Genomic DNA, 24,843 nt, shown 5'->3' on the forward strand with positions numbered 1-24,843 from the left:
TTTATGGTTTCTACTGAATAGCTTATTTTCAGGTCTTTCAGCCGACTGAGATCCCTAGGCAGTTCATATTCAAATAAATAGATAAATACAGAATTGTACCCCTAAGCAGTAATAAAGGTCTTAAGTCATACTTTCCTATGAATATATTGTCTCTAAATTACCACCAGCATAATTGCATGCATAAATTGCTTGCTGTCAAATACAATTGCTTCCATTTTGATATCTTCATTATCTTTAAATCTAATGCATTTTCTAGCATCTTTGTATTCAGTCTTTATTAGGAAATATCAGAAACCAGTTTGAAATAAGAATCAGTGCAGCATTTTTTCCCAGGGCAGACCATATCCTATCTTTAAAAGAATGTAATTATGCACAAAACAAAAACAAATTGGAAAAAAATGTGTCTCCTATCCATGTTCTCATAGTGACAGTTGTACTGTTCTCTTGAATCTTTATTTTCAAACATGCATATCCTACTTTTCCTTCCAGATATCATCATGAGTGGTTAATAAAATCAGAATATCAATGAATGTAATATAAATTAGATAAAAAGTGGTTGTGTTCGCCAAAAGAAAATTTCCAAAATTACTTTGAGTGATAATAAATTCAGTATGTTCCTAGGGGGCCAGTAAATGAGGAACTAGGTGAACTGGGAGGGTGTACCAAGGACTCCATATTACAAGAAAGAAGGTAATGCCACTCAATTTCAATGAGTTTTCACACATGGTTGGCTAAAGTACAAGACAGAGGTTGGTTCACATGATTGCAAGGAAGGAAGGAAGGAAGGAAGGAAGGAAGGAAGGCACAATTTACTTTCCTCATCTCAGGTGCTAGATTGATCTACAAAACTACTTCTGCTGGAATTGCTTGCCATATCAACATTTTGTGAGTTGTGGGGTGGAAGCAGCCTTCAGATAATCCAGCAACAGCCCACGGATTCTTTAAGAATTGCTGCAACTTAAGTCCAGGTTTCAGCACTACAGCAAGCCATGCCAATGACAGTAATTAGGCTGGGGTCCTCAAACTTTTTCAATAGGGGGCCAGTTGAAAGGCGGCAGGGGGTGCAGGCTGGTGAGGTGGGGGTGCCCATGGGCGCAGGCCAGTGAGGCGGCAGTAAGTGTGTGTGCATGTTGAGGCGGCGGCTGGCTTGCTTGCTTGGAGACCGTTTTATCTGGGCGAGTCCAAAATGATCTCCAAGCAAGCAAATAAGCTGTTGCCTCACACACATGCGGTCAGGCAGGTGGTGACAGGAACACGCACAGGGAGTCCAAAACCTCCGATGTGAGCCGGATAAATGGGCATGGCGGGCTGTATGTGGCCCACGGGCCGTAGTTTGAGGACCCATGAATTAGGCAAATCTGACCAACAAGCAGTAAACGTACATGGCGGAGTTAACCTGCTGTGATTGTGCAAATCAGGTCAGAAAGAATTCCTGGTTTTGGCTTGGTTTGGAAGGGTTTCAAGGAACTGGACATGAATAATTATGAATGGCTTTGAAGTGCTAGGAAGCTTTTCAGGATATAGAAGCTTTAGTTTTAATCACACAGAGTTTGATAACCCTAATGGATTCCAAGTCAGAAGATGTGTTGCCTAAATGTTTGCTCAGACTGGAAAATACATAGGTAGTTTGTTGACAAGATTCTTCTAGTAATTATTGAAATGGAAAGACTTGGCATTTGCTTCAATGACAAGACTTCTAAGATGCAGCTTTCTGAGGTGGTCCCTTGATACCGTATGAAGATTGGAAAAATCGTGAAAGCAGTGGTACAGTCCGTAAAAGACACACAAATGATTGTACCATTTATTCTGGATTAATACCAAATTAGCTACTGAGTTGTAGTTTAGTTCTTATCACTAATACTAAAAATAAACAAATGAACCCTAGTTTTTTCCACTCCATTTACAGGCATGCACTAAAAATGGAATTTTATGTATGCTTACTTGAAAGTAAAGCCGTGTCCAATAAGGCTTACTGCCTAGAAAGCATGTGAATTGAATTGGGCTGTTGCAAGTGTTCTGAGCCCTGCCTCCTGCACTGCTTACAGTGAGGAAGTCATACCTTCCAACTGCTTTCCTTGCTATATCTGCATTTTTATGAATATCATGGTAGTTGCCAAAACCTAGAATGTAAAGCAGATCTGTTCTGTAAACATCAATGGGATAGGAGATCCTGGCCTCAGTCCATCTGTTTCCTGCACCTAAGTTGATTTTAGTTTTAGTAAGTAAATAGAATGCTTTTTCATAAGCTGGGGAAGGCAGGGTATGGTGGCTTTTTCCTTCAGACCATTCAGATTCAGACCAGAAATGTCATGGTGAGTGTAGTGAAACATCTCTATAGAGATTTTCCCAAGTCTGCTTCCTTGTACAGAAAAAACAGGCTGGGGTCCTATACACATTTACTTGGAAGTAAGGGCCATTGGTTTTAATGTGTTTTACTTTTGAGTAGACATGTAGAATGTTTAGAACAGCTGACACCATGGGGGCATTCTGGGGACTTTGCAGTAAAAAAAAAGATTCTTTGAGGAAAATTGAAGAAAATACAATACTTTTAAGTGGTGTTTATAGATTTAAAGTCACTTTACTATGTTAGGAACATAAAATTTATTATGTATAACTTGGTTTGCTCATAAATGTATCACTAAAATTAAAAGCAGGAACAGCTGGAGGCAGAGGGAGGGAAGCTGGCACACAGCATCTGTTGCTGTTTATGAGGAATAGTTTAGGATGGAGTTAGGGAACTATGGTCTGAAGGAAAAGCTGTTGGGCCAGTTGGCATGTAATGGTACCAGGCTGCTTCAATTTCTATAAACAACTTTAGATCAGCTCAGTCAGAGTTTGCAAGTGTGATGTGTGAACCCAGATTGATGGGTTCTTTACAGGCTAAAAAAAATCAGTGGTTAACCCACCAACAATTCCTGGGATAACTACTGAGTTATGTGGGGGCCCATCAGTCTCAGTTTGCATGTAAGCTTGTTACAGAAGCTGGAAGTAGCTTGCAAGTGGTGTGTGCCTGTGTGAATTATAGGTGAATTAATCCATGATTTGCTACTGTGGCATGCACAGTGGGTCAATGAGAGTCTATTTAGCTAGGAGTTTCTTATTTATTAGGAATGATGACCACACATATTTAATTTAGATAAAAATGAGGAGCAATGTTTGAGGAGCAATGTTTTATTCATGTTTTAAATTCCCTCAATGAACATCTTCCATTTTGGTTATTTTGATCATGCCAATCCCATACCTATATCATAGGAACTGGGCTGCTGATACGTTGTACCATCACATAATGGTAGGATAATCTACACAGCTTCTCTTGTGGTTTTAGGATTGCGTTAATTGAATGGGTTTGAATTATATGACATGACATGCTGCATCATGCATTATTGTGTTCAGTTTTGGGCCACTCATTACAGGAAGGATATAGCCAGGGTAGAGTCAGTGCAGCATAGAGCCACAAGGTTGGTGTCCTGTTTGCAGGGGATGCTGTATGGGGCAAGACTGAGGGAACTGGGTCTCTTTAGCCTGGAGAAGAGGAGACTCAGAGGGGATCTGTTGGTGACATACAGGTATGTGAGGGGATGTCACATGGAGGTGGGTAGAGACCTGTTCTCCCCTGCAGAGGAAAGCAGAACGTGGTCCAACGGAGCAAAGCTCAGGGAACCAAGGTTCAATTTAGATGCCAGGAAGTACCGTATTTTTCGGTCTATAAGACACACCTGACCATAAGACGCACCTAGTTTTTAGAGGAGGAAAACAAGAAAAAAATATTCTGTATCAAATGGTTTACTAAACTATTTAATAAACTATAACAGAATACAGTAATACCGTATTTCAACCTTGTAAAGTGAACAGCAGTCAACAGTGGCATTAAGAACCATCATCACTGTCATTAACAAAAGAGAGACTTTAAAGTTCGAGTACTCTTCTAGTTTTCGTTGAACCCATAGAACTCATCATCACTTGAGTCAGAATTTATGAAGATCTGTTGCTCACAATCACTGACATCACTTTCTCAGTCAGTAGTGGAATTATTGAAGGAATCTACAGTCTACACCAGTTATACAAGAGCTGCTGCAGACAATTCAATAACAAATCTAAAAAAGCCAGTAATGTCCACGCTGCCCTACTAGTAAATAATAGAAAAAAACTTCTGATAAAAAATGAGATATTGTACGGTAAATCAAACACACAGCGGACTAAGTAGCCTTTGAAGAATAAACTTCATACACGAAGGTAATGCTGTTCAAATATCCACTGATCCTAAAAAAAATGTGTCTGATCAACTAACAGATAACTGATCCATGGAAAGCTTCCTGATAATCACAGGCACATTCCCCATCACTTCCCCATGGGCTTCATTAAAAGACGGGTTGCCATTTGAAAACACACCCCGACCTGTGATTAACAGCTCTCACCTGTGCCAGAGGAGGGGGGCGGAGCAGGGTGCACCAAGCACGTGCTGGCCAGGTGGTGCCACGTGGGGCCGGCAGCGTGCCAGCAGTGGTCTTCTGAGCAGCGCGGCGATGGCGGTGAGCAGTCCCTGGGCGGTGGGGGTGAGCAGTCCGTCTCTCCGTGCGGCCGGTGGGTTAAAGCTCATGGCTCCTCCTCCTCCGCACCTCTCCCCCTGAGCGGCACAGCTCTCACCTGCGCCGGAGGGGGGGGCGGAGCAGGGCGCGCCGAGCATGTGCCGGCCAGGTGGTGCAGGCGGCTGGCAGTGTGCTGGCGATGGTCTTCTGGGCGGCACGGCAGCAGTGGCAGGTCTTCCCAGGCGGTGGGGGAAAGCAGTCCGTCTCTCCATGCTCTCCATGCGGCCGGCGGGTTAAAGGCCGCAGCTCCTCCTCCTCCGCACGCCTCCCCTGAATGGCACAGCTCTCACCTGCGCCGGGGGGGGCGGAGCAGGGTGCGCCGAGCGTGTGCTGGCCAGGTGGTGCCACGTGGTGCAGGCGGCTGGCAGCATCCCAGGCGTCGGGCACACACACATTCGCTCTATAAGACGCACAGACGTTTCCCCTTACTTTTGAGGGGGGGAAAGTGCGTCTTATAGAGGGAAAAATATGGTACTTCCTGACAGTTAGGACCCCAAGGGTATGGAATGGACTTCCACAGGAGGTGGTTGAGGCCCCATCAGTGAGGGTGTTCAAAGATAGCCTAGACATGCACATGGTGGGCATGTCGTGAGCGGAGCCAGCTGGAGCTGGGGGTCAGATTAGATGGCCCGGGAGACCCCTTCTGACTTGCTCTGTTTCTATGTGTATTTTATTAGATGTTGTGAGCCGCCCCGAGGCTTCGGCAAGGGGCGGCATAGAAATGTTTTAATATAAATAAATAAATAAATAAGTTTGTTTGTTTGTTTGTTTCTGTTATGGGTTATTTAACCCAAAAGAAACCATGGATGTGTGTACACAAGTGTCATATTGCAGATACCAGGGGTTCCCAGCCTTTTTGGATCCATGGGCACATTTTAGAAACTGCTGTGGGCAGCACTACAAATTGTCTAATCAGTGGGCTACTGCTTTGGTAACTGCTGTCACATCTCTTACTCTCAGACTGTATCTTATTCATCAAATAGGTTTGTTCTGTGCCTTTCAGATACTATGGTGTTTTGTTTTGTTTTTACTTTTTTGCTTTTTTAAATGAGAGGCTGCCTAATTTTATTAATTGCAAGGAGTGCAATACATCTAACACTTCTTTTAAACATGTTTTGACAATGTCTTGTAGTTGCTCTTTTTGAGAGGGAGGTTATTACACAGATACATATTGAATTAGAACTGATTTAATCCTCATTGTTGTTCACATTTCTAAATTATTTTCCACCTCTTAGAAATCAAGAAATAGCATAAATGGATTTTCCATGCCCTTTTGATAGCTGATCTCCTTATATAGCTGTCAATATTTATATTTCATACTCCAGGTAAGCACCTAAAACTGAAAGTTAGTAAATCACTGGGACCAGATGTTGTCCAACCTAGAGTTCTTAAAGAGACCAAATATGAACTTGCTAACCTTCTTACAAAAATATGTGACATGTCCCTAAGATGAACCCTCAACATATATAAAAGCCAAACATCAGTTTGGCTGTGTTGTCCAAACTGGTGAACATAGGTTATTTGAGGATTAAACAACCTAAAAAAGGCCTTGCATTATGCAAGTGGTGCTTAACCTTCACATAACCCATGCGCATGTGTTTGCACAACCCAACAACTGCATATTCAGAATAGCAGCTGGACATGCCCCACTGCCTTACCCTGGTTTAAATAGCCCATAGTGGGCTGTCAGATTATGCTGACAACCCCATTGAGTGCTATATCACTTAACCAGAACAAGCCCAGAAACATCAGATTCTATAGAACAAAAACTCAAAATGTTTAAGAGTTTTCTTCAAATATTATGCTATGACAATTCTTGTCATATGTTGGGACACTTAGCATGACAGGAAGCATCCTTAAATGCCTGTCAGTAATTAGATCAATAAGGAATGAAATAAATTTTAATAAAAAATTATAAATAAGGAATGAAAGAAATAACTACAAGAAAATTTAAAAAACAATTTTTTCTACAATGGCTTCAGCATTTTTAGATTTGTTGCATTTCTATTTTTATGTAAAAGTCTTTCTATCAGATTGTAGAAATAATAATAGATTGTAGAAATAAGTAAATCCAGGAAGCAAAATATGAATACCTTGTCATAAGCATTTATATCTATGAAATATTATATATGCATGTTTGTGTATGTATATATATCCATAATTCAAAATTATTTAATAATTCCAGCATTTCAGAAAAAGAAGAAGAAAAGGGTACTGAGGGAAGGAGATCCCCTAAATTCAGTTTTTTTCCAGGCCTTTGTATTTGAGAAGACCAGTATTTGGGTTTCCAATAAATGGCACAGTGGAATTTTAACTATATCTGTTTCTGATGCTTTATTGTAAAACTTTTGTGATTGACTTGTTTCAGGTTTACTGGACCAGCTGGGCCAAGTGGTTTTGGATTTGAGCTGACATTTAGACTTAAACGTGAAACAGGGGAATCGGCACCACCCACATGGCCAGCAGAGTTAATGCAGGGCTTAGCCCGATACGTCTTCCAATCAGGTAATATTTAATTGGTTTGCTTTGAATTAAAGGTTTGTGGTTTTCGTGTGTTTTATTTGTTTTTCCTACATGCCTTGCTTGAGATGTCCAGCTTTTATTTTCTATGTTTCTTATACAGTAGATAGTACTCTAGTAATTAATCTTTGAATGACCGATCAGGAAAAATAGTAAATATGGTGAGGCATCTTGAAACTGTTTTATGACTGTATTAAAAAACTAAATTTATGCATAGATTCCCATGCCAGATAATGATTCTTGTTTAGTGATTTCGGGCTGGTTAGTTGTTCAGTATAATTTGCAACTATGAGCCTTCTTGGTTATTTTGTTCCATACAAACCTCTGTGCTCTGCAGTCAATTATCTTCATCAATATTTTGTACAGGGTACAATCAAGGGACATCAAGATCAGCAAACAGATAACACTTCTTGGTTGAAGATTTTATTATTTCTCATATTCTCATATTGATTGCCAGCCCACTTTTTCATGTGTTTTAAGTGATGGCAGTGCCTTAAGAAAAACAAGCTTTCTGTCGGGTTTCAGAATGATGTGAATATCTCTGGATTGGATTGGTAAATAGAAAACTTGCAAGTTTTTTATTGTTAATATTAAAAACTCAAGAGAATGGAATATTCTCTTTTTAATTTTCACTTGAAAAGCATTGATCATAATGTGTAAGGTTTCCTTTTCTGGGCAAAGCCAGAAACTGCTACAACTACTCACCATCTTGACTCAACAGATTTGACATCCGAATTTCAAGCAAAAGCCACTTGTACTTTCTTAATGTGTTGAACTGGGTGCTATACAATGATGAAGTTAAAAAGAAAATACTCTACCTGCAGGTTTACAATTCCAAAACCAAATACATTTAGTAAAGAGGGAAGAGAAACTCAGGGAAGAGTAAATATGAGTAATCTCTCTCCAGTAAAACATGAAATATGCCGTGCAAGAACTCAGATCCTTCTTCTTACCTTCTGTATGGCCAAAGGACATGCATAGATCATTTCACACACTAAGGATATGCTGAATATGTGTCTCTCACAAAATACTGAATATGCATTCATACTCTGTGTGTGCTTGTTAAAATGGTTGTGAGAAATTATCCCTGTTCAGTTATTCTCACTGTATCTAAGCTCTGTACATGAGGAAAGGAAGCGGGGATTAGCTCACTTACTTCACCCCATCCTTTGCCAATCCCATTGCCTTCTAAATGTGGCCTGCAGAGGACAAACCTCTACATAAAATTCAACCATGTAGAATTTCTTCCCAAAAATTTTAGAATTCTGATTCTTGAAATAAAATTATAATTACCATTAAGCATTTATAATCTCATTTATCGTTTCAATTTTCAGTAAGGCAGATTCAGATACATTTTGGAAGTTAATAGGATTGCCAGTACTGAAATTCTACATTTCATTTTAAAAACCCATGGAAATTCAATTATTTAAAAAATCCTGCTGGATTAAGACATATTGATTCAAATTCCTTAAAATTGGGAAATTAAGATTGGCATGTTCCATCATCATTGGTGTACAATGTTACACCCTGCATTTGCTTACTTATCCTCAGTGTACCCACATTTTGCTTTGGTCCACAAACATGTCCCACCCTAACCCTGTATTGCCTTACTGCTTGCCTTACTGTATTGACCTCTCACTGTTTATCCATCCTGCACTGTTTAATCCATTCAGCAACTCATGTAAGCATCAAACTGGTATTGGTCAACGCATAGGAAGATTCCTTTTGTAGAACGGTAAGGCTGAGAAGGCAGTAAAAGTCCAGGACAACATGCAGCTTCTATGTGGGTGTACATATAATTTATAATTAGAAGAACAAATTTGTAATGTCGCACACCATCAACTCTGATCATAGAACATGTCAGTTAATTCATTGGCCTTATCATCTAGTTTCCTGACTTTGTAGACCATGAACCAACCTTACGTCTGGACTTAAAATGCCAGATTTTTTGATCATGGAGTATCTGTGCATCTGAATTACATGTGCAGAAAAGAACCCTATCATAGCTGGCTTTCCTAGGGGAGTATAAAGAAATATCCCCTATGAAGGAATACCTCTACATTTAGATGACTTTAAAAAAATGGATGTATATGCTGCTCAGCAGCCAAAGCTGCCTATTAGACACCCACCTTACTTCCTTTAGCAGTGACTTCATGAGAAGGACCACTGAGGATATGAGTGATAAGTATTTTATTGGATTGGAGACCTTTGCTATTTAACTTTTGGCTTGTGTTGGTATTCTTATGTGTGCAAGGAAGACCCATACCTTTCTTAATTTATTCCTATCAGCCATCTTTCCAATAGAGTTAACTCTTCATTCTCATGATGGTAGGTAAGCCTTGGCATTTTACACAGCTGGGATGATTTTTTTCTGTAAGTTGTCCAGACTGTTTACATTTTACACAGCTGGAAGGGAAGAACAAAGAATTGCCTATCTCAGCTCAGTGATTTAGCATCTTAGATTGTTCAGACTATCAAGCTGGTCTATGATTGGCCCAGGACTAGAACTCTTAGATCATTTAAGGGCCTATTATGCATGAGGAATAGCCAAAATCAGTTTGCTGTCTACTGTTATTCCTGTACCATATTCCTTTTGGTACCATATTATTCCTTTGGTTTTGAAGCTACACTTGATAGTCTCAGAGAAACTGAGGAAATAGATAGGAATCTGGTTGAGGACATGCATACTGGGATGGTGGGAAAGGTGTTTCTGCCTAAATTCCTCAGCTAAAGAAATGTACTGCATGTCATTCTGTGTAGGAACAGAGCCCATATATGGGAATGCACAGATGAGTACTCAGATAACTACAGTTGCAGATAAGCTAACCATCTTTCTAGTAGAAGCAGCCCCAAACCTGTTGGATAATGTGTGCAGAATCGTTTGGAGTTTATGTCATTGTGTAATTACATTGTTCAGTTGAATAATGTATAATGGTTTTTGTGTATTGTATTCAGAAATCAGCCAAAGAAGATGGAATTCACATTTTCACCATAGTTTCTTCATGCTTGCATTAATCCTGAAAGGTGACCTTGCTTTAATTCCACCACTTGCAATGCTTTGCATCTTTCTTCATATTGATTACTACCCAAAAGAATTGTAATGGCAACCTATGATTTTTATTATGAGAATATGCATGTGTGAGCCTCAGGTTCATGCAAGAATTCTTTCTCCTTTGCATTCAAGAGGAGGAAATGTTAAAATTTCTGGTATAGTTTGCAATGAACTGTAGGATTTTCAGTTCAACCAATTATGTGAAAGAAACCAGAGTTTTCACATTTGGATGAACAGGAAAACCTGGTTTGTTTCAGACTTTGGCTGGAAGTTTCAACAGTTCTCCACCATGCACATGAAGGTGGGAGGAAACTGAGCAGCAAATTGGCTTGCACTTATTCAGTCTTATAATGATTTGTCATTACAAGTCTGCAAGACTAAGGCTTCTGTACCTTCCTACAGCTTCCTTCCTCCTTTATGAGATGGGGAAATGTAAAACCTTCCAGTTGCTGTTTAGAATTAACTGCAGGTCTCTTGGTTTGTCTGAATAGGAAAGTATGGTTTATTTCACATATTTGGGCATAATACAAATCTTCCAGTTTTTAACAAACTGTTAATATTTCCTGCTCTCGGACAATTAGGAGAGAGAAGCAGACACTTGCAGCATGGGTAGTTACTTCATCTGAATTAGACCATGGAGGAAAGATGTATAATGCAGGAGGATGGAATGAAAGGAGAGACTTAAAAGGAAAGTACTTGTGCCAGTTACTGCTAGCCAAAATAACATTCAGTGTAGAATGGTACATCTGTCTATGGCCTTTTCAACTCAAACTGCACATTAGCAGGCAACTGAAATGGCAAGGTGAAAATATAAACTGCTATTTCTGCTGAATTCAACTCTTCTAACCCTGTTATTGTGTTGGTCAGTTTCAGTTTGCTGGTTTTCCTAGCGGGGAAAAAGTACCTTGCTAACATCAGTGTTCAACTTTTGTAAACAGGAGTACATGAAAAGTAAAGGAGCTACTACACTGAAGGAGATTGCCACATATTTTACTGTTAGGAGAGCTTTAACTGAAGCCTAGTTTTCACATGGGTATAACCTGTAATGGGCTAGTTTGCAAGATTACTACAGCCCACTGTGGACATGTTTGTCATTTGCCATGTTTACATAATAAATAAAACTCGCGAACAACCCTTAACTGCCCTGCCTCAGATGTCACAACAAATCATAACAACACTCTGAAGGGATTTTAATATTTTTAAAAGACTGCCAGTTCATGCTAGAATTCACTGTGGTTTAAGAATTGCACCTTACATGGTGCATTGCTGAAGAAATATTTGTATGGAGAGGAATTTAAATTATGTGAGTCCTCAGTTGCAATCAGCAATTATAGCCCACGTGCAGACTTAAAGCCTGAGTTACGTAATGGTATTCTGTGTGTGTATTTAAGACAGGATCCGAGATGTCTTGTCATGTGCTTTTAATACTAGTGTTAGATTAGCACCCCAACCCACTGATCCTTGATGCAGAATCAGGTTGCCTAGAATTCCACAGAAGGACCGCCCTTGAAGACTGTTCAGAAGCTGCAGCCAGGCTTGTAAATAGAGCCAGAAGGTCTGAGCATGTAAGACAAATTCTTGCTCACTTGTACCAGCAGTCTGCATGTTTCCAAGCACAATTCAAGGTACTAGTGCTAATGTATAAAGTTTACATGGCTTAGAACCACAGTACCAAACAGCTTGAATATTCCCAGTCACTAAAATCAACAGCTGAGGCATTCCTCTGTCACCTCCAAAAAAGGCTCACTGGGTGACAAAACTGAGCAGGGCCTTCTCAGTGGCATCCCCTTTCCAGTTATGGAATTATCTGCCCATTGAAGCCCACCCAGCACCAGCTCTGTTATATTTTTAATGCTGAGTTTTGACTGCCCTCTTCTCCAAGGCATTCAGTGACATTTAGTGACATATGCGGGCATTTAAGTTGGTCGAGTTTTATTGAAATTATTTTAGAAGCTGTTTTCAATTTTATATACTGGACTTTTATGCTATTTTTATTGTATTTGTGTTTTTATGAATTGTGTACCACTTAGGGAGCTTTATTATTGGGGAGCATAGAGATGATGATGATGATGATGACGACGACAATGATAATACATGTTTACCTGTGAAGTACAGTATTTGTGTGATTTCAGTGGAGCTACACTTCATAGTAAGTTTAGAAATTAGGCCCAATGAGAAACGTTTAGAACTTATACTTTAAGGGTATAATCCTAGGCAAACGTACAAGCTGGCTGGGACATCTTAGGAGTTGTAGGGGGTGTTTTTCAGTCTAAACGTGCTTATGATTGCATCTCAGGTTAATGAAGATGCTTGACTGTGCTTGAGCTGCTAGATATCTTTATTTAAGACCTTGCTTGAGATTTTAGATATATGTCTCAGTATCTCAGAATTTAAGTAGAATTATACTTTGGTATACTGGGTTGTATCAGTGGGTCTACTCTAGGTGAGATGAACATGGGCTAGAAATCCATTTCCTTATTGCATTTAACCCCACCCCTTTTCTTGAATAACTCAAGATTATTAACATCATTCTACCCCCACATCTCTATTTTACCTTCTGAAAACTGTGAGATAGGTTAGGCTGAGAAATGGTGTTCAAGGTCATAATGAGCTTTCTGGCAATTTTAGCACATGTCTTTCTAGTCCTGGGTGGATATGTTTTCATTTCTAGTGCATTTAACAGCATTATTTGTTAACATGTGTTAGTGCAAATCTTAGAATATTTTAGTGCCCTGTATGTTTTTTTCTTGGTGGTAGTAGTTGCTGCTACTGCGGTGATGGCAGCAATAAGAGTAAACTAGGAAAGAACTAAATCTCTCTCTCTCAGATCTTTAGAGATTGGTAGACATGAATGGTTAAACCTGATATATGACACAGGAACTTTTTCCTGACAACTAATTTAGCTTTCTCCTCCTGACCCTGTTCTATACCAAATGCTCTTAATTGGCTTGAACAGGATCTGGTAAGCTTTGTATAGACAAGAGTGCCTATTGTTTTCTGTCCCTTGTTTGCTCTACCCTTTCCACATTGCTGCTCATAAGTACAGGAGTTCGTTAGAATTTTGTCTAGAATTTTAGAGTTGCAGTACTAGTTAGAATTCATAAAAAAGGAGAGGAGCTACTAACTGTGGCTATTCCAATGTCTGCATAGATCCTGCCTTATAACATATGTGTTTGGTGTTTTGTCACTAAACTCAAGTTCTGGAGTAAAGAATCCTCCTGATTGTAACTCTGAGTATTGTTGGGCCCTCCATAGAATGACTGATCTTGTATGCCACTCTGTGGTGAGTCAAGGGCTGGATTTCAGGCCTAACTATTGATTTGCTGGCACTGAGGGATTTAAATAGGCCTTCATATCATTTTTCACATGGGTGGTTTTCTGAAGGTTAATTGAGCAGTCAGTGTGAATTTTGTGGTTTATGGGGGGGGGGGGGAATGGCATTTTTTTAGTAGTTCCCACCTGAATGGACAAAAATAGGTGGGTCTCCAGCAGAGACATTAGCATTTGAAAAGCTACTCCAAATGTCTGGGATTTCCCGAGAGAAGGAGTCTGGGCAGCAAAACAGGGATAGATCAGCATAGAATTGAGTTAGCATTTGACATGCAGAATATTGTGACAGAAAGACAGACCTCAAGAATGAGAGCCTTTGTGGCTTTGTTACATTTGGAGAACTGTGACTGTGAGGTATACATCATTTAGGACACAATAGTGTACATCTACAAAACATCCTACAACTCAACAGTAGTATGCTCTAGCCAGGGGGATGTTGGGAATTGTAGGCTTGCTTCTGTCTAAAGATGCATAGGATTGCATCAATAGTTAATCAGCAGAATGTAATAATGGTCTGTCTGACTGGAAAAAGCCAGGAGTTGAAATAATGAGAATTAAGTTGCATTTGAATGCTGTGGAACAACTGCATTTAGTTCTACTCTATGCAAAGCTTTAAATTTGCCCAGAGTCTGAGCATACCAGTTGTTAAGGACTAGTGACAAGGATTCCTTTTTGCATTTTGCAAGTAATAGAACTCGATAATTTTATTGAGCTCCAAGTAACATTTATTATTCTTTTCTGCTTGTTTAATTCAGTGACATTTCCTTTACATATATCAGCACTTGCTTCTTTTCACACAATTTTTTGGCCAAGGTGTTTCAGAGCTTGATGATCATAAAACTAAAACAAATGACCCTAAGAGAGAGTTTAGCAAAAAGGTGACACCTTCTCTTACCCCCCTCTTCTAAATATATATATATATTAAGTGGACTTGGAAACCAAATGTCATTATTTTATTCTCACTCCGTTAGACCATGGCAATGTGGACCCTTCTGTCTTCCCATCTGTCTGTCCTTCCTTTCTTACTCCCTCCTTCCTCCCTTTCTTTTTCTCCCTCCCTCCCTCCCTTCAGGTTGTAGAAATTTTAAGTTCTTTCAAGATTTATGTATTCTCTCTATATTTATGTACTCTCTATTTCTGCTGTTGTATGTTTTGGTGTCAGGATCTTGGACAAGAGTGATTATTACTGTGTAAGCTCAATTTTTGTTCTAATTTTACTTTTAAGTTTTGAACAGGTATTAACCTCTTGAGTTAGACTTAGTGTGATGGTGTTTCTGACTTCTTACTATGACAGAATTTCTGTCTTCCTAATATGATAGAACTTCTAGGTAGCTTTGAAAAAAGGGAAAAATCAAATACAGCTTTAAAAATAGAGTTATAGTTAAACAGTGAGGACATCTGGTGGATGATCAAAGTTACTACAGGACACAAATTAAATTGAGTAGCCTAACCTATTAACCAATCAGAGTTTAAGAACAAAAGAATAACTTTTGATCACACACTCACACTTGCTGAAATGGTAGATCTATATAAAATGTCCTCAGTTGTGTTGAAAATTGATGGTTTATCAAATCAATAAAATCAGCAAACTTCCTCTCCTCCATTTAGGATTTGATCAGAAATTAGCAACATTACTGGAAAACATTTTTAAAACCTTGCTTAAAATTAAATATTACCTCATAATTTTTCATTTATAAATTCTTTATTTTCCTCATAATCCTACCTATATATTTCTATTCTATATGTTGTGCCTCTTGGGAATTGTAGTGTAGAGGTACAAGATGCATTTCATAGGAACAAAGGAAGATCTTCAGTTGATTAGGCTGGTCTATTGACAAAGTGTGCATGATATAGCAATCCATTGTGCATTAGTAGCTATGGTGTACTGTCATCTGAAAAACCCCAGAACAAGCCATGGAGCATCAGGGTGGCTTGTTACTCCAGGACACAGTCTGGGTTTGACTGACAAAGACACCCACCATGGCTAGCTATCCACAGTGGTGCAGACCCCATCATAACCATATTCTGACCTGTTTCATGTAATCACCTTTGACATATTTAAGCCATGGTAAATTGTGGTACCTGTGAGTGTCAAATTAACAATTCTAGTCCCCCACAGCTTCTCATGCCATTTGAAAATCAGGTCATAGTTCTTAGTGATCTGTTAACCACCTCAATGAGCCACCTGTGCTGTAGTGACACTCACAGGGTAGTTAAAAGTTCACCATGATGGCTTAAGGCAATACAGGATGAGGGTGGGATCAAAGACAGCCTATAAATATTCTAAATAAATAAATAGAGGGTGGGGAGAGAAGTTACACAGTCACAAAAAATCATGTTGCTGCCATTGATTGTGATGATATCCTGTGCCGATATTCCTAGACCCAGTCAGGCAGGGCTGGATCATGATAAGCTCTGGGACCAGTCATCTTTATTGAGCCCTCCACTGTCCCCCCAATATTGTACTCACACATAAAAAATTTACATGTGTACCTACCTAACCAGCACACAGGCACAGGCACAGAAACACACGTTAAAGTACTCACTGCCTTAAACGGTCTCTCCCTCCCTCCCTCCCTCCTTCCCTCTTCCTCACAAAACAAAATAGTAGTAGCAGTAGGTAGCCAGAAGCCACCTAAGGATGAGCGTCAAGTTGCAGCAGCTTCATTGACTGAGACTGGTTTTGAACTGTTTCATGGATGCTGTTGCTCCTGCCCTGTAATTATTAATTCTTTGTTTTGCCAATCTATCCTAATATGCATTTTTGTAGTATTTTGTCTTCAGTTATTTGAAGGGAGGTTTTTTGTTTTTTTTTTAAATAGAGATACACAGTTAATCCCATTCTTACTGTTTTGAACATAAATGCACATTGGTAGTGACTAGTGCTTAACCCATATTTTCTTTTCTTGAATGAATTGTTATTTATTATTTTGGTGACATAACCTGCAAACTGAAGGGACAATTGGGAGAAACCTCCCAAAAGATTAAATTTAGACATTTCAAGTCAAGTTTAATTATGCATAAGCCTATTTGTCCTAATCACACAACTGACTTTAGAGAGATAGGAGTATATTTTCTCTGTAAAGACAAAAAACACAAACATATCCAAACATAATTTACAATTAAAACAAATAATTTGTCCCACTGCATCATGCTACCACAATGCCCACATCTGCACATAATAATGCTGTGATTTTTGGCTACTGTATCCATTCCCATCCCCAAGAGCACATACGTGCGTCATAGGTAGATAAAACTAACCAGGAAGGGTTAGTTTATGATGACATTTGAACTGAAGGTCCTGGTTTGCTGTTCCCTGCTGGTACTTGGTGAGGAAATATTTTCTGACTAGACCATTATCTATCAGGCCATCTAGACCATATATCTGACATGAATGAGACATTCACTTTATTTAAGAAAAAATGACCACTACACAGAAATTGATGCAATATGTATCAGCTTTTACCTGTCAGAATTCAGATACTGGATGGGCTTGAACAAACCCTTTTGCTTCTTATACATTACATCTTTGTTAGCATTACAGATGGCTAAAGTTAAAAGAAAACGTTTAAATAGTGGTTTTAGCTTTTTATGGCTTTATCATTTGCTGAATTCTTCCTGCTTTCCATCCTTCATCCTTTTGAAGAGTAGAAATACATAGTTCACAATTCTCTTCATTCTCTCCAACAGAAAATACATTTTGTAGTGGTGATCATGTATCATGGCATAGTCCATTGGACAACAGCGAGTCTAGGATCCAGCATATGCTGCTGACTGAAGATCCGCAAATGCAACCAGTTCAGACACCATTTGGAGTTGTTACCTTTCTTCAGGTATTATAACAGAATAACTTTTTCTGGTCATTGCTTGCAAGTAATAATGTAACATTTACGCAAATCAACATGTTGGACTACTATGACATTTTACACTGCTAGATATTTTATTTTTATTTATTTATTTTATTTATTTTTCGATTTATATCCTGCCTTTTTCCTACAAAGGGCTCAAGGCAGCTTACATCTCCTCAGCCATCTTATCCCCACAACAACAACCCTGTGAGGTAGGTTGGGCTGGGAGTCTGTGACTGGCCCAAAGTCACCCAGTGGTCTCCATGGCTGAGCGCGGACTCGAACCCAGGTCGCCTGAGTCCCAGTCCCATGCTCTTAACCACTACGCCACACTGGCTCTCTAAATATTTGAAAGTATTTAGAGTATGATACTTGGAATTTTCCTTGAAATTAAATGATAGGGAGTGCTAGAAGACATGTAAAAGTTTGCTATGGAAAAAGGCAAACTGAGAATGTTTATTATGCATTCTGGCAGCATTTTAGGTCAGTCTAGCTATCCCTGTCAAATTCTAATTGTATCTATACATACATCTAATGTTATCTCACATTGGAAACCAGATAAAAGCCTTCCAGACTGTCTGGAATTAAGTACTGTCTAGGTTTTGTATTTCCCTGTTTTTGTCAACTAAACTGCGTGCAGGTTTGCAGCATTCATGAAGTTGGATTTCATGGATTTTGCTTTCCAGGACCCCTTTTCTCCTACATGATGACCTGTGAGCCCTTGCCTTAAGTACTGTAATGAGATCCTTCAGGTGATATTAGACTGTTCAGGAAACCTCAGAGCTATACAGCATGATGCTCAAAGAACAATGCAAGGCAGCACTTTCTATATCATTCAAATATGTCCTGTAATTTTTTAAATAGACAATGAATAAGCCAGTCAGTAGAGAAGAAGACCTAATTCACATGAGGTCAACAGCCCATGGTTGACAAACAGTGGGTTGCTGAAAACGTAGCAGGATTAAGTGTTTCCCAAGAGCCCAGGGTTGCAGATTGAGATGTCCCTGGATTGTTGGTTGTGGTGGACATCTGTGCAAGAACATGGGCCTTCTTGTAGTTGAACCTGATGGCCTAATGGGCCTCTTCCAACTCTACTATCCTATGAACATAAGAAAAGCCATGTCAGATCAGACCAAAGGTCCATCTAGTCCAGCACTCTGTACATCTGATGGGAAACTAGCTTCCCACAGGACCCCTCAAGCAGAATGGGTGCAAGACCTCTGCCTGCCCAAGCTCCTCAACACCTGGTGTATGCAGGTATGCCAACTCTGTTAAAGGAGATAGCACATAACCAGCAAGGCTAGTAGCTACTGATATCCTCCTCCCTCATGAATCTGTCCAGTCTCTTTTTAAAAGCATCCAGATTGGTGGCCATCACAACTTCCTGTGGCAGTGAATTCCATAGTTTATCTGTCCTAAAACTCCCACCCATCAGCTTCATGGGATGTGACCCCCGGTTCAAGTTGTTATGAGAGAAGGAGAAAAATCTCTCCCTCTCTCTACTTTCTCTGCACCATACATTATTTTAAACACCTCTGTCATGTTTCCCTTTAGTTGCATCTTTTCTAAGCTGAACAGTGCCAGTTGCTGCTCCAACCCCCTAATCAATTTTGTTTGCCTTCTTCACAGCAGCTGAGCACTGGGCCAGCATTTTCATCAAGCATCAAGCCACTACTCCAAGATCCCTTTCTTGCTTAGTCACTGCTAGTTCAGATCCCATCAGTGGGATATCTTGCTCCAACATGCATTAGTCTACACTTGCTTAGATTGAACTGCATTTGCCATTTTGATGTCAATTCGCCTACTTGGAGAGAACCCTTTGGAGCTCCTCACAAGTCCTTTTGGTTTTAACCACCAGCAAACTTGGCCACCTCAGTTCTTACTCCTTACTCCTAATTCCAGAACATTTATGAACAGGTTGAAAAGCAGTGGTCTACAATTCTATGATTTGTTCCTGTTAATTTTCAACAACCAGCAACTTTTCCGAATTAATTTAGCCTCTTTTGTTTTCTTAAGGATTTGTTTCCTTAGAAGGCTGTCATTCAGCCCTCTCAAAGCAGCTTATAGTTTAAAATAGTCCACGATGCAGCTATTTAAAACCAAAAGTAAAGATTATTAAGCAGTAACAGTTAAAATTTTGTCAACTTCAAGTTAATCAGGTAAAAGCAGATCTCCAAGGCAGTATTTACTGATCTGACCTAATGTAGTATTTCTTTGTTCCATTGCATTGGCAAACTTTTGTTTACCCTCAGAATAGAAGTATGGTATCAATTGCACCATTGTATCACTCCTGTTATTCCAAACAAGATAAGCTACTCAGCAAATGGATGGGAGGGCTTGCAAGCACCTGATTGTTGCTACATTTATGTGATTTTGTTGAAAAGCTGAACTTTCAAAATAAACAGAAGGTTTTTTTGTAACTGTGCCCTTGAACCTATTCATTTTACTAGGTAGAAATGGAGTCTTTTATGAATTTAGACTACAGTGTAGAGTTTTATCTTGGTAAGTGGAAATGTATACTATCTCTATTTGTTTTTGGTCTGTTTAATCTAGATTGTTGGGGTATGTACAGAGGAGCTTCATGCTGCACAGCAGTGGAATGGACAGGGTATATTAGAATTGCTTCGGACTGTATCTTTGTAAGTATAGTCTCCAGCTGACTTATAAACTGTTGTAAGCATTTATGAAATAATATGTGATAAGGTAAACACAATCATACTTTTTAAGATGAGACATTCTGTAATTAGAATAAATTGTCACTAGGAATGTTTGTATATATTGGCTTGATTTATTCTGATGTTATAGTATTCCTTGCATTTTCAATCAAAGCATCCTTGAATTTGCTGTGTTGCTGTGAATCACAAAACAGCTGAGGACCATTCTCTTCTACTACCACCTGCATGTGTATTTGCTTGTCTAAGGTCAACAAATTTAGGTTTGATTAGTCTTGAAACACAAAAGGCCCTTTTTTGGTTTGGTTTCCAAATTGCAATATATTAGTAATGTCTCCTTCTTTACCAATTACCCATCATAGTGAAAATTCCCTGAGTTGTTTAACCTAAGAATTATAGGGAGGAGGAATGCATGTAAATTACACATTTGTCATTTCTGTTTTTAATTAACCTAGGAATGTGCCTTGGTTGTTTCACGACATGCAAACTCATAAACTCTTGAGTTACTTAGTGGTTGAACAACTCAGAGCTAACTTACCAACAAATCATGGGTTAATTCTTGGTTGTTCAATCCTTAAGCAGCCCAGAGTTTCCAGGCATGTACATTGCAAAACAATGCAGTAATGGGCATTTCTGGATTGTTAAAAATGGAAGCAGTGGGCTCATCCATCACAATTGCTGCTGTGAAAGCCACATTAGTTTAATAGTCCACTGTTTATTCAACAAGTATTTGATATGTATTTTCCTTATTTGTTTTATTACTCTGGGTCTCTTATTGTTTTATGTGTTGACTTTTGCTATTTTAATTGCCAGTTTTTGTTTATGTAAGTCATATTGAGTGATTGCATGTTGAAACTAGAAAGTGAGAAATCCTAAGAAAATGAGTGATATATTGAATTACAATGGCAAAATGTTAGGATAACTGGATGGTCTTTAGATACCCTTTGTATTAGAAATTCTTATGATGATATTTGGCCAATTGTAGTTTCTCCCTTTAAAATGCAGGTGCTATTTTTAGTCACGTGTTCTAGGAAACTATGTATTGTGAAGTGCTTAGGCTCTTGTTTAATTCAACATGCGACCCCCAAGTATTAATCACAGAACTTGCAGCTCTAGGGACTATAGCTTTCATTCGAAGCCACTCCATATGAGGATTATCTGAAGAAGACTGGTCATGTAACAGGCGCAATTTAATTCTAAACTATCCTGCTATTGTAGGGAGTTGAATTACATTGCTTTTGCGTTTTCCCCCAATGCTCTAATTGTATACTTGGACATGAAGAGGATTTGCTAATTGTACTCTGTTAAATATCAAAATGAGGAACAATTTATGCTTTGAAAATGCAATTCCAATCCATGAACACTAATATATTCTTATGTCTCTTCTTGACATTGCAAAGATTTTATATGCTTGCTGTATGCCTTAGTTTTTCCAAATATTTATTTTATTATTTGTTATTCATTTGGAGCATTTTTATCCCATCCTTTATACAAATCTCAGGATGCCAAGACAAACAGTAGTGGCAACATTTAATAGAAAATAAATTTAATAAAGCTAATATTAAATCACAATTAATTCTTAAAATACAGGGAAAATTAAAAGGCTTTGGCCTGGTGCCAGAATGCATAAGTGGTTGGCACCAGGTGCATCTCTCTGAGGAGCAGGTTCCAGAGCTGGGGCGCTACCACAGAAAAGACCTGGGTAGCCACTGTTCTGATCTGCAAAGAGGACTCCTGAAGAAGGACCTCAGACCTGGATCTTAGGGGACAGGCAGGTGTATAATATCTAGAACAGTCCTGACAGGGTCTGGTTTCTTTCTTCTATAGTACATGGGAAAATAGCACAAATTATTCTTCAGGTGTAAATAGACAGAGAGAGGCTTAACAGTAATTAAGTATTTTAAATTACATGGAGAAGTTTCAATTATTCATCCACAGCACCAAATTTCTTCTTATATATGCTAAAATAATAGAAAACCTAGAAATCTTGGGGTAGTGGGAATAATGCTAACTTTTCTTTTGTGTTTTATAGAGCAGGAGGCCCATGGTTAATAACAGACATGCGACGTGGGGAGACAATATTTGAAATCGATCCACACCTCCAAGTATGTGTTTAAATACTCAGTCCTTTGGTCCTCTGTGATAACTGAGATCACCACTGGAAGCTGCCAGGGCTTGTATTGGGAGCCTTTGGGACTCATTGCCTAGAGGCAATGCTTGTAGACAACCAATGGCCCAATTTAGAAATGTGGCTAGCTTCACTGAGTGCTTCTATTGAGTAACTGGGTCACAGAGAACCCTTTTCTATCACCAAGGCTTTCATACTGAACCTTTCAGGAGCAGAAAGAGAAGTTGTTTCCCCTGCTAATAGTTTCTCCAAATTTACAAAGTCTGTACGGGAAATGTGTTTCTATGTCTTTAGCAGATTTACAGAAGTGTAATGCAAGTCAGATTATGTGGTGGGATAATCATAGCCTGCTAAAATTGACCTGTATGACCATTGACAGTGCTGGAGCATTATATGTTAATATTTCTGTAGCATGCCAAGTGTCCAAGCGCATTTCTTGAGTATAACACAGAGAGACAGACAGAGTGAGTGAGTGAGTGTGTGTGTTCGCTTGTGTGTTTGCATATGAAAGGAAAACCTGAATGAGTGTTTTTTTTCTTCCCTGTGTGTGTGTTTTACATCTAAATGCTGCAGCTGTTCCTCCTTGTATTAACAAGCCCCCCCCCCACAGATTTGGCTTAACAGCATCATCTGGTGGTGAATGTTGGAATCCAACATAAATAATTTCCCTTAGTTGCTTTATCAAAATTAATACTTTGCTAACAAAAATTGAAATGTAAAATTCCTATGTTACATTCAGTGTGTAAAATGCAGCAGTTAATTCTTTGTTTTTCTTAGGTAACACTAAGCACTATGCACATGATTTCATGTGAAGCATATTAAGCAAATAAACCCTTAGAGATGTATTAAAACTTATTCTTGCAACACTGTTTGCAAAATTTAATTTGGAATTAAAAGCTGTGACTCCATTCATACATATTGATGTGGTTCACATAACAGCACAAGCCAACTACAGTGAGTTGTTGTGTCTTCCAAATCTGGCACACATAGCTTAGGGTTGCTTAATTTTCAGAACAGCCCATGGTTTGTTCTAAGTTATCATACCCACAATGGATTGCCATGTCATCTGAACCTGGTTGACTGATTTTTGTTGAAAAGTGCTACCAAGTCCTTGGGCAAAAGCTGTTCCTCTTCTCCTTGTGAGAGATCTTGTTATCCAAAGTACGCCTAGCAACATAATATACTGCAACAGCTTTTGTGTTCCTTCCTTCCTTGTCAGATTCCTGCCTCTCCTCCTGCAGTTTTTTTGCTAGATCACTTGCTAACGAAGGTGTTTTTTCTTGCCCATGTGTGCCAGGTTGAAAGAGCTTGTTGTTCAGTTACCTGCAGTGCAGAAAGTGCTTGCTGTTCTATCAGAATCAAATGTGTCTTCAAGTCATCCTTCCTTCACCCCCATAGCAATGTTTTCCAATGGATTCACCTAGGGAAAAAGCTTTTATTTAATTGAAAAAATTATAACATACAGATTTGAAATGTCATGTTGTATGATCCCTTAATACAACATCATGTGTAAAATTGCTTCATATTTGTGAAATGGATGTTATTGTTTTGTGTCCTCAAGTCATCTCTGGCTTATGGCAACCCTATGAATGAACGCCTTGCAAAATATCCTGTCCATGACAGTTCTATTGAGCTTTTCCAAGTTTGAGGCTGTGCCTTCCTTTATGGATTCAGTCCATCTCATATTTGGTCTTCCCATTTGTCTTCTGCCTTTGACTTTCCTTAGCGTGATTGTCCTCCCCAGTGACTCTCGTTTTTGCATGATGTGTCTGAAATATGACAGCCTCAGTTTTGTCATTTTTGCTTCAAGGAAAAGCTCTGGCTTGATTTGATCTAGGACCACTTGTTTGTCTTTCTGACAGTCCAGGGTATTTGCAAAGCTCTCCTCCAGCACCCTGTTTCAAGCACATCTATTTTCTTCCTGTCAGCTTTCTTCACTGTCAGCTTTCTTCCTGTCAGCTTTCACACCCAAGAGCAACCCTGAATGTGGAGTCAGAATCTTTTCAGAAAGGAAGGGAAAGAGGGGAAATTTCACTTTGGATTCAACTCTATAATCATTGTTTAGATATGATAATGTGGAAATTCACATCAGTTTTTTAAAGGTGGGGCAGACCTTATACAAACTTAAACAAACTCCCTCAGTTCTGCCCTTGGTGCGATATCTTCAGAGATATAGCACATATTTTTCATGAGCTCTTCTTCACTTAGGTCATAAAAGTGCAGGATAAAAGAAAGATCATGGGGTTTCCATGAACTAGAGTGTCACTGGCCCTGGATTCCTCACATGTGTGCATTTTAAGCTTCTCTTGAACAAAGAGAAGAGTAACTATACATGCTTCTATAGCGTGGTCCACAGGTTCTTGTGGACTCCAAAATAAGATTTATATAATGTTCATACACAGTTTACACTGAGAACCCAGGACACCGCTATCTTCTAGAACTCTCTTTTGGCAGACTATCTAGTCATAGGGAGAGTCTTCATTAATGCTGCTCCTTGCCTACCTCATTCTCATAAACCAGGGATTTGCTGTTCAACCATGGCTTATGGCACCACACCAGGATTCAGAGATAGCCAAACAGAAAAGCTTTGATTATTACACTCATGCTGTTGAGTACATTTTGGCCACTTAAAAGGCATGGTAACACTTCACTCCATCTACACAGTTCTGGATGTGGAGGAAAACCTAGTACCAGATAGGATTTTCAC

General features: G+C 39.1%; 1 protein-coding gene across 3 annotated transcripts in view; it reads left to right on the forward strand.

The window, feature by feature from the left end:
- Window positions 1-24,843, forward strand: part of SUFU (SUFU negative regulator of hedgehog signaling) — a 102,908-nt gene that overhangs the window by 18,738 nt on the left and 59,327 nt on the right. For all 3 annotated transcript variants that reach the window (XM_044437638.1, XM_044437620.1, XM_044437629.1), the window contains exons 3-6: window positions 6,955-7,091; window positions 17,179-17,321; window positions 19,890-19,975; window positions 22,041-22,113. In XM_044437638.1, coding sequence (XP_044293573.1) covers window positions 6,955-7,091; window positions 17,179-17,321; window positions 19,890-19,975; window positions 22,041-22,113 — 439 coding nt within the window. The remainder of the gene's footprint in view (window positions 1-6,954; window positions 7,092-17,178; window positions 17,322-19,889; window positions 19,976-22,040; window positions 22,114-24,843) is intronic.

The sequence above is a fragment of the Varanus komodoensis genome, unplaced genomic scaffold (assembly GCF_004798865.1).
Source record: "Varanus komodoensis strain SLA01 unplaced genomic scaffold, ASM479886v1 scaffold1, whole genome shotgun sequence".
In the NCBI taxonomy this organism is placed as follows: domain Eukaryota; kingdom Metazoa; phylum Chordata; class Lepidosauria; order Squamata; family Varanidae; genus Varanus; species Varanus komodoensis.